Source organism: Artemia sp. Qi Xiang Cuo, chromosome 5, assembly GCF_049724085.1.
Source record: "Artemia sp. Qi Xiang Cuo chromosome 5, ASM4972408v1, whole genome shotgun sequence".
NCBI lineage: Eukaryota > Metazoa > Arthropoda > Branchiopoda > Anostraca > Artemiidae > Artemia > Artemia sp. Qi Xiang Cuo.
The window spans coordinates 63,143,743-63,163,841 of record NC_142798.1 but is presented as its reverse complement, the minus strand read 5'-3'; the positions used below and the strand labels follow the sequence as shown (position 1 = coordinate 63,163,841).

Below are 20,099 nucleotides of genomic sequence, written 5' to 3'. Positions count from 1 at the left end.
AATTCCTGTCTTGAAGAGGTGTGTGACTCTCATCCTAGAGGTCACCTATGCTCCAATTGTCACTATGATAAGTGCAAGCAGTGGGAGAGTACATATACCGGTATGATTGGAAAGAATCCTGACCGTTATTTTATTTTCTTGCTACGAGATTGGCATCGTCGTGGTTTTAGATTGTTCAGGGAGGAAGAACCGGGTCATCGATTCAACTGCTGGAACAACAAAAAAATATGGTTTCTATGTCATCGTTTTGAAGACTATGGATATTATGATTATAAGCCCACTGATTTTTATTTGGCTGTGACAGAATGTAATTCGACACTTGAGAACACTGTTTGTGAAATTGCTTCAAATAAGCAAATTGAAACATGTGAATTCTATAGAATGAATGTGAATAGTATCATTGACTATACAAAGAGATATGACAAGAGTGAAGTCACGCTCTACTGTAGAAAATGTGACCCTGACATTGCACTACATCAGGATCAATATACTGTGAATTCAGATAATCTACCTGCACTAGTTGTTGTCGACAAATACCCAGTAGTGGATGAAATTTAAAGAGTAGAAAAGTTGTTTTTAACATGCATATAATTTTTTTTTATTAATAAAAAATTTAACATACATATTTATAAAATTTTATTATTAGGGCACTAAAATAAATATTAAATACACTTGTAAGTATAATCTCCACTAGAAAGTCGTTCAATTGAGGTAAGTCAACGTAGATGTCGAGAAACTGTTTGTAGGTGTAGCCACGACATCCGAACATGAAAAAGAGTAGTGCATGAAAGCCACATGTCTTAGTAGTTAAATCCTGTACTCTTCGTTGATTTTGAATAATGTTTTTCCAACTGCTGTCAATACAGTTGCTGATATATGGAGCGTATAATTCATATGATACACCTAGAGGATCAAAAAATTCAATATCCTTCGATGTGTGAAAGATTCATAGCCCATGACAAGTGGTCAAAGTTGACTGACTGATATTAAAAATAATTAGGATATTGTTAACACTTTGAATTTTTTCAATGAAGTCCGAAGGTAGGCACTAGGACTTGTATCGGGACATGTATGGATCCATACTAAATACGTTGATTATTTGGTTTGTGTTCATGGTGTTAGGTCTAGTAGAACACTGCCGTCGGGTGTAATTTCCCAATAGGTTTCAAATTGACTCAGTGATATTAGCGTGATACTCTCAGTCAGAGCATTGGCAAATGTACACTCTAAACGTACATTCCCTGTTCGTACTATGCTCATATCCTGAGTGCCTGACAAGTCCAAAACAATACCCCCATGATTTTTTGAAAACAGCGAGTAATTTATTCTATTTTCAAATAGCTGAGATTCATGATCTAGAGAATGCATGGTCAAATTATAAAGAATTTTATAGGATTTTTTGTCAAACGATAGAGTGTACAGTGGACTATTATTCACTTTGCACACAATATTAGATAGAAAGAAAAAATTAAAATCATGGGGAGATTCAGTCCAGGATCCAACGGCACTCCCACTCCTCACAAAGGCCAAAGCCAATTTTGATGGGATCTCTCCATTGATAAATGATGAATCGCTATAGCTACGAGAGCCGGTGGCAATGTGACGTTGATTGGTGATTGTATGGGGGACAAGAAGTTTAATGTTGTTGCCATTGGCTCTTAGCTTTTCCACTGCCAATGCAACAGAGCTCATAACTTGTTGTTTTCGGACGTGGAGAATTGCCGATGTGATAATAACATTTGCATCGGGTGCTGCAGGAAGTGTTTTTCTCAAAATGAAATTCGACGGTGCCATCTGTAACTTTATGTCAATCTTGACATTGGGGGGGTAGCCATTGGGATATATTGAATATCTCATGATTTAATTTTCCAACCATATTATACTCCTGAGTCACTGCAGTAGTCAACTCACTGTCAGTATCAACACCTGTTCGATATTCATAGCCCAGCGATTGTACTCTCATCTCCTTGTATGCCTTTGGTGTCATCATCATAAATTGTATGTAGCTTGCATAGTTGAATAAATTATTGCTAGTGCTCACCAATGTTCCATTAATAAATGCATTAATTTGTTTGAATAGGTTATGTAGAATACAGTTTTCATAGGAGAGACCATTACCGGCATTTGGAGTTGCATTATCTGACTTTTTCTTCACCACAACATTTAGATCAATAAATGTTGACGACAAATCAATGAAATAGTCTTCATTGGAAAATATTTGAAAGTGTATATTTTCCGAGAGAGGTGGTTGAGGGTGAAATTGTTCTTAGTAGCCATACGTGACGCTGACATCAACATTTTCAGCATTGAATAGATTCAATGAGGAACTGATTGATGGATCTGATTCCTGGTGGGGGAGATAAGTCATCTTAAGAGAAGAAATCCTTCTTTGATCTAACAATCTTTTTCTTTTTCTTCTTCTTCTGTTGCCTATTGGACTTCGTGCTTTTATTCCTCAAAGTCCTTGTTGATGTACTTTGATTCCGACCTGGGTGGAAACTGATGATAGTATGATATGACTTTAGCATCGAAAATAACTACCCTTTTTGTCTATAAAGGCAGTGACAACCGACAGATCTATAGGAAGATCTAATCTTTACATTAACACTATCCATAAAATGCCATCCCGACCCCAGACATTTCGTGTGTATGCAGAACAACTTGATGCAGCAGGTACAAGATATTTTCTGGCAAGGGGTCTTGCAGAACGAAATAGCTTAGTAAACCAGCCACCAAGACCGTAGCCAGACATTGTAGTACGCCCCTTGTAGTAGTCCAATCCATCGCCTATTTGACGTGGACTCAAAGCACCAACATAACTGTCAATATCGGGACAGACAAATGGAATTCTTCTATTGTTCATTTTTTAGGTTATTGTACCGTCGTTGTCGTTTACAATGGGTCGAAAAAGAAATGTAATCACTGCTAAGCCTTTTGAAATTTCTATTTGATCAACTAAGTCGGTTCTGAGTGTTAACTGACAGAGTTACAGATATTAAGTGATTACGTTTTTAGCCTTTAAATTCTTTATATTACATGGGTTAACATGTTGATGATTAGTTTTTTGGTCAAAAAATTATAAGAGGGGGACAGTTTAATTACAAACACGATATAGTTCAAAAAATTAGTCGTAGAAAAATATGCAATTGTCGTTGGAGAAGCTGGGTGCATAGTCCGCATAGATAACTTGGTCACTACCACTGAAATTTTCTGTCTTAATAATACGTTTTTTAAAACCAAGAACCTCACTTAACTTATTAGTGAGGAACATTTTTTCAGCCTCAAATTGATTATAGACATGCCTTCTAAGTTGGCATTTCAAGTAAATAGGTGACAACGCCTTTTTTTCGACGTTCCATTTTTTTTGTTGATAAATATAAACAGTGAAGGCCTGGTAGTGTATTATTAGTAGTGGAAATTAGCCATAGTATCCTCAGTAGATTCAAAAGATGCCACTGAAACTACATCACCTAATTCAAACTGTAGTATTTTTATTTCATATTTACGACCCTTTCTCAGTATGTCATAGTTATTTTTGAGGATACAGTCGACAAGAGCCACTTCATATTCGCCGTAAATTTGGCCAGTGGGGGAAATTTTTTTCAACAAATTACTAGTCGTACTCAAGTAACTGTAGAGAGAATCGAAAACGCTTTAAATGAATGTTACGTAGAGATTAGTTTGCAGTGTCAATATACTTAGCACTAACACAAGAATCAAAATCGGAGTTGTATCATAGCCACTGGACACGTAACTGTTTCTTACCCCCGCGAGTACGTCTCTTTAATATCGTTTCAATTTGATAGATTTCACTGGCATTTTTAACTTTTTGTAATTCATAGTCATAAAACCCGCCGAGAATCTCTTCATCTTTGGTATCACGCAAACGATAAGTTATGGGTTTAGTGTCTAGGATTTTTGCCACTTTAAAAAGTTCGGTGGACCATAAGTAATTCCCCATTTCAAAAACATTAGTTGTTCTATTAATTCGAACAGTATCACCAACATTGAATTTATTTTTCTTCTTCTTCTTGACAGCCGACGATTCATTGGAATACTGTTTAAGAAAGGTGTCAATTGTATCATGATCCGAATGATGAACTTCCGTTGGGGTAGAGTTTGATAACGATCAATGAGCTCGCTGATTATAAATCAACATGATTGTACCAAGATCATGAATAAAAGACGGTGTATTTTTCAGTGTACAATATCTTGAAATTAAAAGTCGAATAGTTCTTATCAATCGTTTGACCATTGCAACCTTTATAGGACTGTGACTCTGATAGAGCAGTGTACTATATTTTTCTAGTACTTTTGCAACATGGGGATTAACAAATTCACTACCGCGATCAGATTGAATTTTTTTTATACGTATCCCGTTGGAGAATACTTTCAATGGCCTGAGCAACTTCAACACCTCTCTTTGATTGCAATGGAATTGCATATGCATAACGACTATAAACACTGATTGCAAGTAGAATGTACTTGTACGGTGTATTATGACGTCTTTGAAGCTCATCTAGAGTCATGAGATCTTCTTGCATTATATGCAATGGGTAAAAGGCTTTAGTTTTTCGATATTGGTTGGCACGAAGTCTATGATTTCTATGCAGAGTGTAACTTGATTCATTTTGTAGATAGTCTTGTACACTTTTAGTGTGAACACCAGTGACTTTGGAAAGAGTTGTGAGGGAACTTAAACTCCCCACCTCACCAATATTTTCATAAACACCTTTCAGAACTTCAACCATTTTGAACGTAAAAACGTTGTGTAACGTCCGCTACCCTTTTGTATACTGGACGTTGGTGGTGGTGGTGGTGATGATGAGTTGATACGTCTTCGCTTTTGTCTAGCTATCAGCGGTGTGCTAGTATTTTCCAAAATTTATTTAAAATCTTCTTCTTCAAGTTAATTTTTTAATGGTGTCAATGTTGTTGTTGTTGATGATGATGATGACGATGATGCATGTTCATTTAATTTTTTTAGAATTTGTCTATTGCCAATAAGACTTTTGGGGAAGTTTAATGTACTTAGAAAGTTGTATAGATGAGTGTCAAATGATAATAGTCCTTTACGATTTGTAACCATGTCATAGATTAAATCAAGTAGATTATAGCTCTTGCCCTGAATTATAATCCCTGTCCCAGTGCTCTCAACTTGAATGTGATCACTTTCCAAGAGATAGGCTAGGAGTCGTGTTAATTTTTGAACCTATTAGTTGGGCCATATATTTACAAATTTAATTAAAAAAGAATACAATTCCAACATCATCAAGTGTGTTCCACCAGCACCAGCATAATCCTGAGGAGATGATTCTTTTTTGGGGTCAGCAGCAGCAGTGGGCTTCGAGCGATAGGACCTGTGTTTGTCCACTCGACGAAGTACATCTTGAAGTAAAAGCAGTTTTTTATCATCCTCAATATTTTCATTGTCAAGGTATTTACTAAGATTGTTCTCAAAGTGCTCCAGGGGTGAGAGAGCGAGTTATATTGGAGTCAATTAATAGTGTTTTTACATTCTCTCTATCTCTTTTAGAGAACACTGTTTACAAGTCCTGCTATTATTGGCAGTAACAGTGTGAAAAAGCTACCGTCCGCCTGAAGAAGTCGTTTCCTTTTGAAATTCTTTCCTTTCTTTTTAGATGCCAATGTACGTACAAAGGAACAATGTTGCTTTGCCTGTTGCTTAACTACTTCTGGCACTTTAACATTACCCTCGATCAAATTTAAACAAAGTTCGGATATTAGATTAATGAAATCGTTGTCAATCCCGTGTTTGAGTATTGCTTTCCTGAGCGGAGGTTTTGAACTGCTTAGAACTGAAAACAAATGTCAATTTTCATGTAGTTTCTTCAGTGTCATGATAGCAACTAATAGGTATTTTTAGTGTTCACGGGGAGATATACTGTAATTTCATTGTCAAAAATATCTGTGACTACACGTAGATCCTAGGGGGTATTTTGATTAAGATCCAATAGGATGTAGCCATAGGGTTTATTAGTTGCCTGATTGTATGCTGAGAGCAGAAATTTGGGGGCTCCCGGATAGATTTGTTTATTGAGAGTCATTAGCGAGCGAGAATCACGAACAACTCTGTAGATGATAGAGGAGGTACAGTTCAATGCAAGTGTTCGTATACACTTGCTCTGATGAAAGAGATTGTGTAGAACCAGAGTAACGGAAATCTGTTCATGATGAGAGCAAACAGTGACCAGTTGTGGCAGTTCCTGGGACCATTGTTCAATAGATTCAGCCAGATCGTCAATGATCAACCAAGAGATTTGTTCAAAAATGCAGAAAACATCAAGTCCCTGTATGAAGTGTATCTGCACCAACCCTGTCGTGGCAGCAATCGCCTATATATTCTCATATTAATACTTCCAAATAATAAATCACTAGTATATTTTTTTAGGCTTTAACACAATAATTTTATAAAAAATTTTAATTATTTTATTTAATATTGTTGTTTTTCACGATATTGACGGTCCACACAGAAACGATCTGAATGGTGTTTTAAATTGATACATGTTCCTTTCAATAGTTAACCTTGACAACTAACTGTAGACTATGGCTGTCTAATGACTAAATAATTTCCCTATTACTACTACTACTACTCCGTTCAAGAATAATAACGAGAAGAAGAAGAAGAAGAAGAATAAAGAATAATATTTTCTTTTATTATATACATAAAAAAAGGTTACAATACTTTAAAAAATATACTACATTTAAAAATTCACATTAAACATGAATAAAAAAAAAATACACTTTTTTTTTTAATTTATTTATAAAAAAAAAATACAACATTTACATAACCACTAGAAAAAAAAAACAAACACTTAAATAAATACACTTTTTTTTTTCTGTTTATTTATTTATAAAAAAAAATACAACATTTATTGGACTAATGTGCACTTGAAATATCATACACTTTTATTTACAACATTTTAAATTTTGGGGGTCCCCCCTCCCCCCGGGGGGCGGCCGCGGGCGGGGGCCGGGGGGGGGCCGGGAGCGCCGGGCGCCCGGGGGCCCCCTGGGGCGGGCCCGGGCCGGGGCCGGCATTAAAAACTTGAAATTTATCTGCCGTGCAAACACACACACACATTTAAAATTGATTGTGATAGAAAAAAAAGAAATAAAAAAAAAAACCCAACTTACCCCAAAAAAAAAAAAAAAAAAAACCCCTCCCACCCCCATTTAAATTTTTTTATTTTATTTAATTTAATTTTTTTATACCGAGTTTTTTTATTTAATATTTAAATTAAAAACGGGGGGTAATTAAATAATTACCGTGTGGCAATAACTTAAAACCATCCTCAAGTACATAGACTTTGTCCGATATGGCAGACATGGCGTTTTTCTTAACTCTAACTGTGTAGTTTTTAAATTGTAAAGAGCGAATCGCCAGGACTTTTACTCTTGGCACTAGACTTCGTTCCACACAGTTTTTATACACACTCATTTCGAAATTTTTACATAGTGTTTAGGTACCCCCTTGCAAACTGGTTTTATATCCTTACCGTGCGTTTCCACACAGTATACCTTCGGACTCATTGTGCAATTCTCACATGATGACCAGCTGCCCTGTGTGTACATACATAACGGACATGTATGGAACATTTTGTCAAGTGTTATCGCTCTCACTGCCACAATGAAACTGAGCTAGCAACAAAAAAAAAAAAGTCTGAGAGATAGAGAGAGGAGTAAATCATCCTTGAGCACCAACTTTATTATGAAAAAAAAAGTCCTAAATTTCAAAACTAATTTTTAAAAGCATATCCACAATATCATTTTTTCGTGTCGTAATCAATATATCAATAAATTGTGTAAATGCATTTGGACCACGATGTAGAAGCTTCATACAATAGTCTAATGGTGGAGAATCAGTTTTCATTATATCGACAAGCATTCCTCGAGAAAATATCTTCCTTTGAATAGACAACTCTATAAAATCATCATCTAGAATCAAACGTTTTTCCATAAGAACTAGATTCCTCATGATTCGATCTTTCTCGAATCTATCCATTTTTAGAGTCCTAACTCTCTCACAACCAACTTCAGACTAATCAGAATTTCTTTTTTCTACTCTAGAAAATATACGCTTGTCTACTATAGAAAAAGAAAAAAATACCTTTTATTTAGAAACAGTTTTATTGAACATAATTACCATAATAATAATATTCACTGATGTATTTTGTTCTCATCAATATATTTTGATAGGACATCTAATGCTGACCGAAGTTTATTTATATGGAGAATATTCACTTTTCCAGCAAAACACAGCTGCTCCTCCTGCTTAAATTTGCTTAATGATATCACGTATCTTGCATACATAATGTCCCATTCAAGACATAGTCTACAGCCAGCGGTTATTTCCACAGCTACATTAGCTACTCGTATATCGTTACTGCTGCTGCTGTCGGTTCCATCATTAATATCCAATAGTGTAAATGCACCACTCATTTTTTCTCCACTAATATCCTCTCAAATAAACTATTCTCTTTGAATTCAATTCTCTTACTAATATGAATTGTAAAGAAAACTATTCCTTTTATTCAAATCCCAATCAAGTTATACTCGTTCCTCTTGCCAAAAGGCGTAATGACCTGTAGAATAGGACTACCAGAAAAACCTGTTTGGTATGAGAGCGCACGCAAAGTATATACCTTCAAGCAAAGTCCTCATGATCGTTCAAATTACTAGACCATCGAGAGAAACGATACCTCTTTGCAAATGACCATGGTAACCCCAAGTCGTTGAAAACCTACACACATACCCGCTGCCTCAGGAGTAAGATTGATGGTAGGATTTTAACCTTTATACGACTTACTACTGACGTTATATAAGTTTATGTTATAATATGGGAAAATAAAAATCCAAGCAAGAAACGAAATTTCTGAACGAGCAATTTATAAATTTTGAAAATAGATTAATCCATTTTTGCTAAAAAAAAAAAAAAAAAAAAAAAAAAAAAAAAAAAAAACCTTCGAAAATGTGTTTATAGTCATTTTTCCGAGTTTGACAAACATTTCAGGGGGTGGGGGGCTTCAAACCCCTTAATACTTCACTTGGATACGGCCTTTCCTCCACAACTGTTATAGGCAATATACTTTCACTCTGTTTCATATTCAGCAAAGTTTCTTGACTTCTGAAATAAAGAACGCTTACCGTTCAGATATCCACTGTCCGGAAATATCTGGTGGAAACGGAGCGAAAGACAAGCGTTCATCTTCCTCATATTGTTTCCGCAACGCACCACAAGATGGTAGTAATCCTTCGCTAATTGAGTTTGTAATGAAAAAGTGTTCGTTTGATAATCCAGTAGGGAAAATAATGCCCAAGATTACGATCCAAATAGGCGTTTCACAGTCCGTTGTCACTAGGAATATAGAGAGAATTAGTCCATTTGAAATTCTGATTACTTCTATTTGTATTCAACTATTTATGTATAAGGGAGATTAATGAGAAATAACGTCATTTCATGTTTAGGTAATACTAAGGATATACTTGGTCTAAAATGAAAATTTACACTCCAATTGCAACACATATGGACAAAAAGAACATACAGTTTTACTAGACATATGAAATACATTTATTTTGTCATACCAATACATGTATCCCAATTTTTTCGCTTTATTAGAGGCAACACACTAGCTCTGTCAGAGGCAATGCTATAGCGTTGCCTATAGTAAAGGTCATACGGCTGCAATGTTTTATTAATTTTTTTTCCCCCAGATGCACTTCAAATGCAAGGGATAGTTGTAGAAACTTCGAAGGGGGGCTCACTCGACTGGAAATCGAGAGTTCTATGGCCCTTTTTAATATTCGAAAGTGATTGAGGGCAACTAGCCCCCCCCCACGCCCATTATTCCCCCAAACACATCCATTCAAAATTTTGAGATAGCCATTTTGTTCAGCGTAATTGATTTCCAGATAGAAAATATATTTTTAAGGAGGACACTCCCCCACAACCTTCAGGGCAAGGGTTTTAAGTTATGCCCTGGGGGCATATAAGGTTTTATAGAAGGTGTTGTCGTAGAAACTTCAAAAAGGCTCATTTGATTGGAAATTCAAAGGGCTAGTGCCCTTTTTAATAGTCGAAAGTGATTGGAGGGCAACTAGCCCCTCCCCCTCCACGCCCATCATTCCTCCAAACTCATCCAATCAAAATTTGTAGATAGTCATTTTGTTCAGCGTAGTTGATTTTAAGATAGAAAATATTTTTTCAAGGAGGATACTCCCCCACAACCCTCAGAGCAAGGGTTTTAAGTTATGCCCTGGGGGCATATACGGTTTTATAGAAGGCGTTGTCATAGAAACTTCAAAAAATGCTCATTCGATTGGAAATTCAAAGGGCTAGTACCCTATTTAATAGCCGAAAGTGATTAGAGGGCAACTGACCCCCCTCTCACGCCCACCTTTTCCCCAAACACATCCAATCAAAATTTTAAGACAGCCATTTTATTAAACGTAGTTTCAAGTTCTGGAAATTAGGTCTTTGAGGATGACAACTCCCCCACAGCCCTCAGGGCAAAGGTTTTAAGTTATGCCCTGGGGGCATATAAGGTTTTGGAAATTTAAATGGCTAGTCGAAAGTGATTCTAAGGCCACGCCAACCATTCCCCCAAACACATCCAATCAAAATTTTGATATAGCCATTTTGTTCAACGTAGTTGAAAGTTCTGGAAATTGTATGTTTGAGCAGGACACTCCCCCCACAGTTTTCAGCGGCAATGGTTATAAGTTATGCCCTGGGGGCATATATGGTTCTTATGGAAGGAATGCTCGTATAAACTTCAGAGAGGGCTCATTTGATTGGAAATTGAAAGTTCTAGTTCAGTTTTTAAGCGTCAGAAGATATTGGAGGGTAACCAGCTTTGCCCCAAACCCTTTTTTCCCAAATACATCAAATAAAAATTTTAAGATAGCTATTTTGTTAAAAATAGTTCAAAGATCATATAACAAAAATTCCGGTGTCGACACAACCTCCCAGGGCCGGGGGGCAGGCGTTGTAAGTTATGCTCTGGCTTTTTTTGAAATAGTTCAAAGACCATATAATGAAAACTCAGGGGTCAACACAGCCCCCCCCCCCCAGGGCCCGAGGGCAGGTGTTGTAAGGCAGGGGTTCTTATTGAAGGGATGCTCGTAAAAAATTAGGAGATGGCTCATTTGATTGGAAATTGACAGTTCTAGTTCAGTTTTTAGAGTCAAGACAGATTGGAGGGCAACTAGCCCCCCCACGCCCCTTTTTCCCCAAATGCATCCAGTAGAAATGTTGAGATACCCATTAAGTTAAAAAGTGCTCAAAAGTCTTATAACAATAACTCAGGTGTCGTAAAAACCCCCCAGGGTCCGGGGGCAGGCGTTGTAAGTTATGCCCTGGAGCATATATTGTTCGTATGAAAAGGATGCTCGTATAAACTTCAGAGAGGGCTCATTTAATTGGATATTGAAAGTTCAAGCTCATTTTTTAATAGTCATAAAAGATCCGAGGGCAGCTAACCCCCCCCCCCACGCCTTCTTTTTCAAAACCTATCTGATGAAAATTTTGAGATAGACATTTTGTTAAAAATAGTTCAAAGGTTGGATAAGAAGCAATCTGGTGTTAATAGAACCCCCAGGGCACAGGGGAAGGCGTCCTAAGTTATGCCCTAAAGGCATGTATGGTTCTTATGAAAGAGATGCTCGTATAAACTTTATAGAGGTTAAACTACCCCCCCCCCAAGCTTTTTTTCCCCAACCCGTCCGCTAAAAATTTTGAGATAGCCAGTGTTTTTGGAATTTGTTAAAAAATTATATAACAAAAATTCCACCCAGAGCCCGAGGGATAGGCGTTGTAAGTGTTGTCCTGGGGGCGTATATAGTTCTTATGAAAGGGATGCTCGTATAAACTTCAGAGGGGGCTCATTTGATTGGATATTGAAAAGTTCTAGTTTAATATTCAAGAGTCAAAAGATATCCGAGGGCAACTAGCTCCCCCCCCCCCCACAAACGCTTTTTCCCCCAAGTCCATCCGATAAAATTTTTATAATAGCCATTTCATTAAAATAGTTCAAAGGTCAGATAAGAAAAATTCCTGTGTCGACGGAACCCGCCAGGGCCCGGAGGCAGGCGTTATGAGTAATGCTCTAGAGGTATATATAGTTCTTATGGAAAGGATGCTCGTATAAAATTCGGAGAGGGCTCATTTGATTGGAAATTGAAAATTCTTGTTCACTTTTTAAAGATAAAAAGAGATCGGAGGGCAACTAGCCCCCCCCCCCTCCTCCAAGCCCTAAATGCATAAGATAAAATTTTGAGATAGACATTTTGTTAAAAATAGTTCGAAGTTCTGATAAAAAAATACTCCGATGTCGACACAGCCCTCCAGGTCCCGGGGGAGGCGTTGAAAGTTATGCCCTGGGGCATATATGGTTGTTATGGAAGGGATGCTTGTATAAACTAGCCTCCCCCCACACTCCATTTATGTTTTTCCCAGAGGCACTTCATATAGAAGGGGTCGTCGAATAAACTTCAAAGGGGACTCATTCGATTGGAAATCGAGAGTTCTAGTGCCCTTTTTAAGATTCAAAAGTGATCGGAGGGCAACTGGCCCCCCAAGCACTTTTTCCCCAAATACATCTGATAAAAAATCTGAGGTAGCCATTTCGTTAAAAATTGTTCAAAGATCATACTCCTTTGCGTATGGTCATTTCGTTAAAAATAGTTCAAAGGTCAGATAAGAAAAACTCCTGTGTCGACACAACCCCCCCCCCCGCCTGCAGGTCCAGGGCAGGCGTTGTTAGTATTTCTCTGGGGGCATATATGATTCTTATGGAAGGTATGCCCGTACAAACTTCAGAGACGGTTCATTTGAATGGAAATTAAAAGTTGTAGTTCATTTTCCCAGAGTAAAAAAAGATCGGAGGGCAACTAGCCCCTCCCGCCCTAAACGCCTTTGGGTGTATCGGATGGATAAACCCATCCGATAAAAATTTCAGGTGACAATTTTGTTAAAAATAGTTCAACCATCAGATATTAAAGCTCCAGGGTCGACATAACCCCCCAGGGCCCAGGGACATGTGTTGTAAGTTATACTCTGGGGATATATACGGTTCTCATAGAAGGGATGCTCGTAGATCACGGATGCGTGTGTTATTGGGAAGTATACATCCATTTTTTTTGGGGGGGGGAGCGGTTGTGCTTCGGGTTTATTTCTAAGGGGAAAATCTTCCTTTGGGAGGGAAATTTCTGATGAGTGAATATTCTATGGGAAATGTTACTCTGGGGGGTTTTGACAGAATTATTATGCAAATATTTTTATTTGGAGATGTTCCGGGGGAATTATTTGGGGGGGGGGGGGGGTATTTACGCGAGTTTTTAATTTCCACTGAAGGGGGCATTTCCGGAGTGATCGAGAAACCGATTAGAGATTAATCTTGTTTCAATGAAAAAATGCTAAGGAAAATTTTTCAGGGTGAATCGTCCATATGCAGTTTTACAGAAAGGGGGGATTCTTAGCGAGAAATGAAATGTCTGGAGGAAATTTGACGGGGGGACGGGAGGGGGGGGGGTATACTTTATGTTGGATGAAATTTCCACGGAGAAGTTGTCAGTGAGGGGGAGGGGAGTATTTCATAGAAGGTGAGCCAGATTTACTGGCAATATTTGAAAAACCAACAGAAATTATGCACATGACTGAATGAGCCGTTTTTGAAGTTTCTACGACAACACTTTCTATAAAAACCTTATATGCCACCAGAGCATAGCTTACAACCCTTGCATTGGGGGCTGTAGGAGGGGGGGTTGTCACCCTCAAAGACCTAATTTCCAGGACTTTTATTTACCTTGAACAAAATGGCTATCTCAAGATTTTGATTGGATGTGTTTGGAGAAATGGCGGGCGTGAGAGGGGTGTTAGTTGCCGTCCAATCACTTTTGACTGTTAAAAAGGGCACTAGTCCTTTGAATTTCTAATCAAATGAGCCCTTTTTGAAGTTTCTACGACAATACTTTCTATAAAAACATTATATGCTCCCAGGGAATAACTTACAGCCCTTGCCCTGAGGGCCATGGGGGAGGGGGGTGTCATCCTCTAAGACCTGATGTCAAGAACTTTTTACTACGTTGAACAAAATGGCTATCTCAAATTTTTGATTTGATGTGTCTTAGGAAATGATGGGCGTGAGAGGGGGGTTAGTTACCCTCAAATCACTTTCGACTATTAAAAATGGCACTAGCCCTTTGAATTTCCAATCGAACGAGCCCTTTTGGAAGTTTCTACGACATTGCCTTCTATAAAAACCGTATATGCTCTCAGGCCATAACTTACAACCCTGCCCGGAAGGCTGGGGGGGGGGGGAGTTGTCATCCTTAAAAACATGTTTTCCAGATCTTTCTACTACGTTGAATAAAATGGCTATCTCAAAATTTTGATTGGCTATGTTTGGGAAAATAGTGGGCGAGGAAGGGGTGTTAGTTGCCTTCCAATCCCTTTTGGCTATTAGAAAGTGCATAAGCCCTTCCAATTTTCAATCGAATGAGTCCTATTCAAAGTTTCTGCGACAACTCCTTCGATACGAAGTGCCCTGGTCTATACAAACAAATAAATAATACATTGTGCCAGCATCGTTCTTTACTTAAGCAGCGCTATTGCACTGCCTATGACTAAAGAACTAATTATTGTATTCTTTGGCGTACTACGCTTGCTGACCCATGTCACAATTTAATCATTATTTTGACCGACTGGTCAAAATAATGTCTTGTCGAGGTTAGCGGTCGACCTCGACGTGTCGAGCGGTCTTGTCGAGGTTAGCAGATAAAATTTAAGGGTGCTTTCCCTTTAAGTATTTCAATTTTGCTCCTAATCGGTTGAGAGAACTTTACATCTTTGACAGCTATTATTTCAAATGACAATTTGTAATGTAATATACTATTAGCATTACCATTTCAACTACAAATAAAAGCATATCATTTATCTTCATTTCACTGACGTCGTTTTTGCAACTTTTATTCTTATATACGATGTTTTGTTATCCATATTAAGAAGAACCTATTGTTTCGTCCGAGTCAATAAAAGTTAAAAGCGAAAGATTATCTTTGTAGTTTAGCCAAGGTAATATTTTCTAGCAATATAGTCAATAAATATCAATTAAATATTCTTACCGCAATGCAAATTCAATAAATGCCATATTTACCGTATGGCACCTTTACTGTCATTTTGCGAAAGTATTTTTTGCCGATAAGATATTGTCTCTTTTCGACCTGCTCTTGGCTTGACCTTCGCAGCTGCTAAGTTACAAGCAAAATTTTATTACGCCACCCAAGTGTTATAAAAACATATGAGATATTAATGAGTGGCTAGAATGCCAAATCAGTTAATTTCATAAAGTAAACATTAGAGAAAATTGACAAAAAAAAATATGCACTTGATCCTTGCGTACCAAACATCTGGCGGAAGAAATTTTTGTAATGTTTTGTTCCCTTTCGTATTTGGGTAGGAAGCTTATACTTAAGTGTAAAATTAAAGTACATTGGGAGTAAATATAGGAGACTATAATTAACTGACAAATGTAAAAAAGTGTGCATAACTTTTATCGAAAACAAAAATCTGTAACCGACAGGTTGAAAGTTGGTCGTGTGTCAGTAATGACCATCAATATTTTATTGTATGCTAACTAACCCACTGTATCCTCACATACTCAAACTTGTATGGGAACATACGTTTATTGGAACCACTTTCAAGGGTGGAAGACAAATTCATCAAAACGCAAAAAGAACGAGTTATATGAAGATAAAATAAAAGTTCAAAATAGGGATAAAATCCTTTTTAATTGACAGTGTATAATAAATTTCACCAAAAATACCAGATATTTCGGTCACATATACAGTGACGGTCACTGTATAGTCACTTTATAAAGGATTTTATCCCTATTTTGAACTTTTATTTTATCGTCATGGAAAGGCAGCGTGGTCTCCGAAATTATCTACGTCAGAGTTATATGAAAAAAAAATGTAAGGACCATCGTAACTATTTCAAGATCTTAGGGTGTTGATGCCCCCTTTACATACATACCTGAGTGTATGTACCCAGATTTGGGAATCGTTGCTTTAGATATATAATTTTTGTATGGTTTTGCTTTTGAAAAGTTGAAGTGGATTTTCTGATTAGTTTCCACTTTTATTACGAGGGGTTTTGTGACCGCTTAACTCCTACTATTTAGATTAAGGTTTCACTAATGTTTTCCTGAAAACGTTTTTCAAGTGTTATATAAACCAAGCGCCTTAAGAACTATTTGAAGTGAAATTTTATTGTTTAAAGCAAACAAAAACTAAACTCTTGTGCCCTTTGAAGTGTTCCAACAGCTATGACAAATGGGTCATAGTTGTGGAGCAACATACAATGTTGTTGATTTAAACTCAAACCCTCAAAAGTAGCAACAAAAGTCCGAGCCATTCATCCAAACCCAATTTATCTAAGATTGAATAGGCCCTTCTTATGGATGCAGACTACAAGAATGTGGTTCTTTCCTCATCACGGCCATAACGAACACGAACTCCCAATGACATAGCCGTAAGTACTTACTAGGTGACGTTGAATATGTTCCACCTGCACACTAAGAAATTAGGCTGACAAAAAGAGATTTTGATATTTTTACTAACCCTGACCAACAAAAACTAGATTTGTTGATGACCATAAGAATGCACAACTACAAGCCTGGCTTGGTTGGTAAAGATTTAGTGTACACTTCGTACGTAAAGATTTAGTGTACACTTCGTAGTGTATATTTAGTGTACAATTTTTGATACTCGGTCTTGAAGGGATTTTCCATATTTTACACGAGGTCAATATTACATGACCCGTAAGAAGTTGGATTTCCGAGCTGTAGCAGTTTCACTTGGTTCCTTTTTACCAATATCTAGTAGGCTAAAAGTATTATGCTATTTGTTAGGGGAGGACTAGTTACTAGAAATTTGGAAGCTTCTCAACACATTATCATCTTCTTTGTACGATCCCCATTCTAGGTAGAAGTTTTCAATTTCTATCTCTCACCGTTCCTAAACTGTGGCAGTCACGTAATTTCGTCAAAATCCTAGGGGGAGAGGGAGAATTTGGAGTCAATTTCTTCAAGTGAAGTGAAAATGACAGTGAAAAATGAAAAATGAGCCATATAGTACCCTACAGGGAAAGGTGAACTATAAAAACTATCCTGTTTCTGTGTATGCATGAATTATGTAGGCCTATCTTAGTTTTGACAAGATTTTTGCAGATGCTAAATTTCAACTGGGGAGAGGAAGGGTAAACTGGGGTCTGGAGAGCAGCAGTTGCCCCCCCCCCCTAGAAAATTACGCCCCTGATCTACAGGCTGCAAAACAACGATAAAAAAAAGAGAATAAAACTACGAAAGCAACACTTTCATTCTGCAATAGAATGAACGAATCTTTTCATTCCCAGAAAGTAATGATAGAAAAGGTTCAACTGGGTAGAGGGAGGGCAAATTGGGGTATGGAGGGCAGCAGTCCCCGTCCCATAAAAAATTACGCCCCTGATATACAGGCTGCTTATCACAATAAAAAAAGACAATAAAACTTCGAAAGCCACACTTTCATTCCGCAGCAGAATGAATGAATCTTTTCATTCCCAGAGAGTAATGATAGAAAAGTTAGACTTTTCGCATTACCTCTTCCGTAATATATAAACAAAGTTTTATGTTAAAAAGGTATATATCCCAATAAAAAGGGACTATCCTCCCTTAATTATCCATGTAGCATGTTTATATTCAATGCCCAACTCGCACAATTATGGAATAATGTTAGTATTACTATTACTGTTAGTATTACTGTGCAAACAGTTTACACAGTTCAATTTGCATGGGTTACATATGTGTTTAGGGACAAATGCACCAGTGGCTGGCAGTATAGCTGCTGAGAGGGGAAATTTATATAAAAAAGATGATTCATAGTTAGTAAACCTCCTGGTTGTCTTAAAGATTTTCGTTCGATTTAATTTTGTCCAAATTTTTTTTTTCTCTCTTTTTGCGACACAAAATAAGCAAAACTTGGCACTTTGCTGTGGCAGGACCTTTTTTGTTACTTGGAAAGGGAGCAATAACTTAAAATTTCTCTTCGAATGGTCCCTCTCTCAAGATTCCTGTGTTTATCCAATGTGTGGTTGCTGTGATTATCATGGTCAAGAAAAAAGTTATATTTTCTATTTTGGATTTCTATTTCTATTTTTGCATTAAATGATTTGATTTTCATCAAGATGGTTATCCTTTAAAGGGGATGTTTTACCCTTTTTCTAAAATACTGCAAATTTTCACATGCCCATAGTTTTTCATAGGAAATATAAAGGTTAATATGCTTCGAATATTTAGAGTCTCGATAAAAAAGTAAATTTTCTTAAGCATATGGTGGCGTTCCCAAAACTTTTCGGCCACCTCCCAGTCCGAGGCCTTAATATTTTTTTTCAGCAAAAAGGATTTTTTTTTTTTTTTTATGAAAACCCGGTTGCTTGTTTCTTATTTTATACCCAAAAACACCCGAAAAATGTTTCGGTACTTATGGATTATATGTTACACACCGCTATATACTGTATCAGGAAACACTAATGGAAACGAGTCACACGGGTATTTGCAATAGAAAAATGGATGTCAAAGCGTTGTTTCTTATTGCGATTACAATATTTAAATTATGGTTTTTTGGGGTTTAGGGGGGGAGGTACCTAGGTTAGGTTACGTATTTGATATATGCTATGCTTTACCTTCCCACCCTCCCTAGCCTAATATGCAAATATAGAGCCAAAATTTGTTTCTAAACTATTATATTTGCATCCTATTTTATTTTATTTAATTAGCATTAACTAAACTTGACTTCTTTCGTGTGTAACATATAGTGCATAAGTACCAATGTTTGTTTACAAAAAGGATTTTTTTTTTTTATGAAAACCAGACTGTTTGTTTCTTATTTTACACCCAAAAACACCCGAAAAATGCTTCATTACAAAAAGGATTTTTCATGAAAACCCGACGGTTTGTTTCTTATTTTACACCCGAAAAATGTTTCTTTACAAAAAGTTTTTTTTATGAAAACCTGGTTGTTTGTTTCTTATTTTACACCCAAAAAAATTGAATAATTATGTAAAAACGCAAGGAATAAAAAAATAATAGTTCTATTCATTCAAAACTTTAATAAATGAAGTAAACTTTACTTTCATTTATTTTGTCCGTGGTAAGATTAAATTAAAAAAAAAAGTTTTTCATGACTGAAAGTAAGGAGCAACATTAAAACTTAAAACGAACAGAAATTATTCCGTATTTGAAAGGGGCTGTCCCCTCCTCAACGCCTCGTTCTTTACGCTAAAGTTTTTTATTGTTTTAAAGAATAGAGTTGTGAGAAAAAGTCTAACTTTAGTGTAAGCAGCGAGGCGTTGAGGAGGGAACAGCCCCTTTCATATATGGAATAATTTCTGCTCGTTTTAAGTTTTAATGTTGGTCCTTAGTTTCAGTTAAAAAAAAATGTTCTTATACTTTATTTCTGAACGTTTTTGAATTAATGTAATTTTTTTATTTTGGCTCACCGTACATGAATAATTAAAAAAATTTGCTTATTAATTTAACTTCTCTTTGAGTAAATGGCTTTCTCGAAAGTTGTTTAATTTTATTTACGAACGTTTTTATTAGTAATAAATGTGTTACTTACGAATTAACTTACATAATGAACTTCTATATCCATATAGTTTAAATACGTATATTAGGGCGTTCGCCCTAATACGTATATTAGGAGGTATTGACTAGGGGGCGAACTCAATCATATACGTAATAATTTCTGTTCGTTTTAAGTTTTGATCTTGCTCCTTACTTTCGGTTGAAAAACTTTTTTTATTTAATTTCTGATCTTTTTTTAAATAATGCTGGGAGATCCTGCGCCCCTTTCATTGCACTGTCCCTTCCTCCATGAAAACTTCCTCCGTGGAAAAATCCTTCCACATAACCCCCGACTCCTCCCCCCCCTACCAGAAAAAAATACCCCTTGAAAACGTCCGTATACTTCCCAATAACCAATACTATATGTAAACATTGGGTAAAGTTCATAACTTTCAGCCCTCCCTCCCCGGGAAC

The 20,099-nt window shown here is 36.8% G+C and overlaps 1 protein-coding gene across 1 annotated transcript in view; it reads right to left on the bottom strand.

The window, feature by feature from the left end:
- LOC148952375 (protein APCDD1-like) overlaps positions 1–20,099 on the bottom strand; it is a 210,321-nt gene that overhangs the window by 180,480 nt on the left and 9,742 nt on the right. The window contains exon 3 of the mRNA XM_089089195.1: positions 9,169–9,379. Coding sequence (XP_088945321.1) covers positions 9,169–9,379 — 211 coding nt within the window. The remainder of the gene's footprint in view (positions 1–9,168; positions 9,380–20,099) is intronic.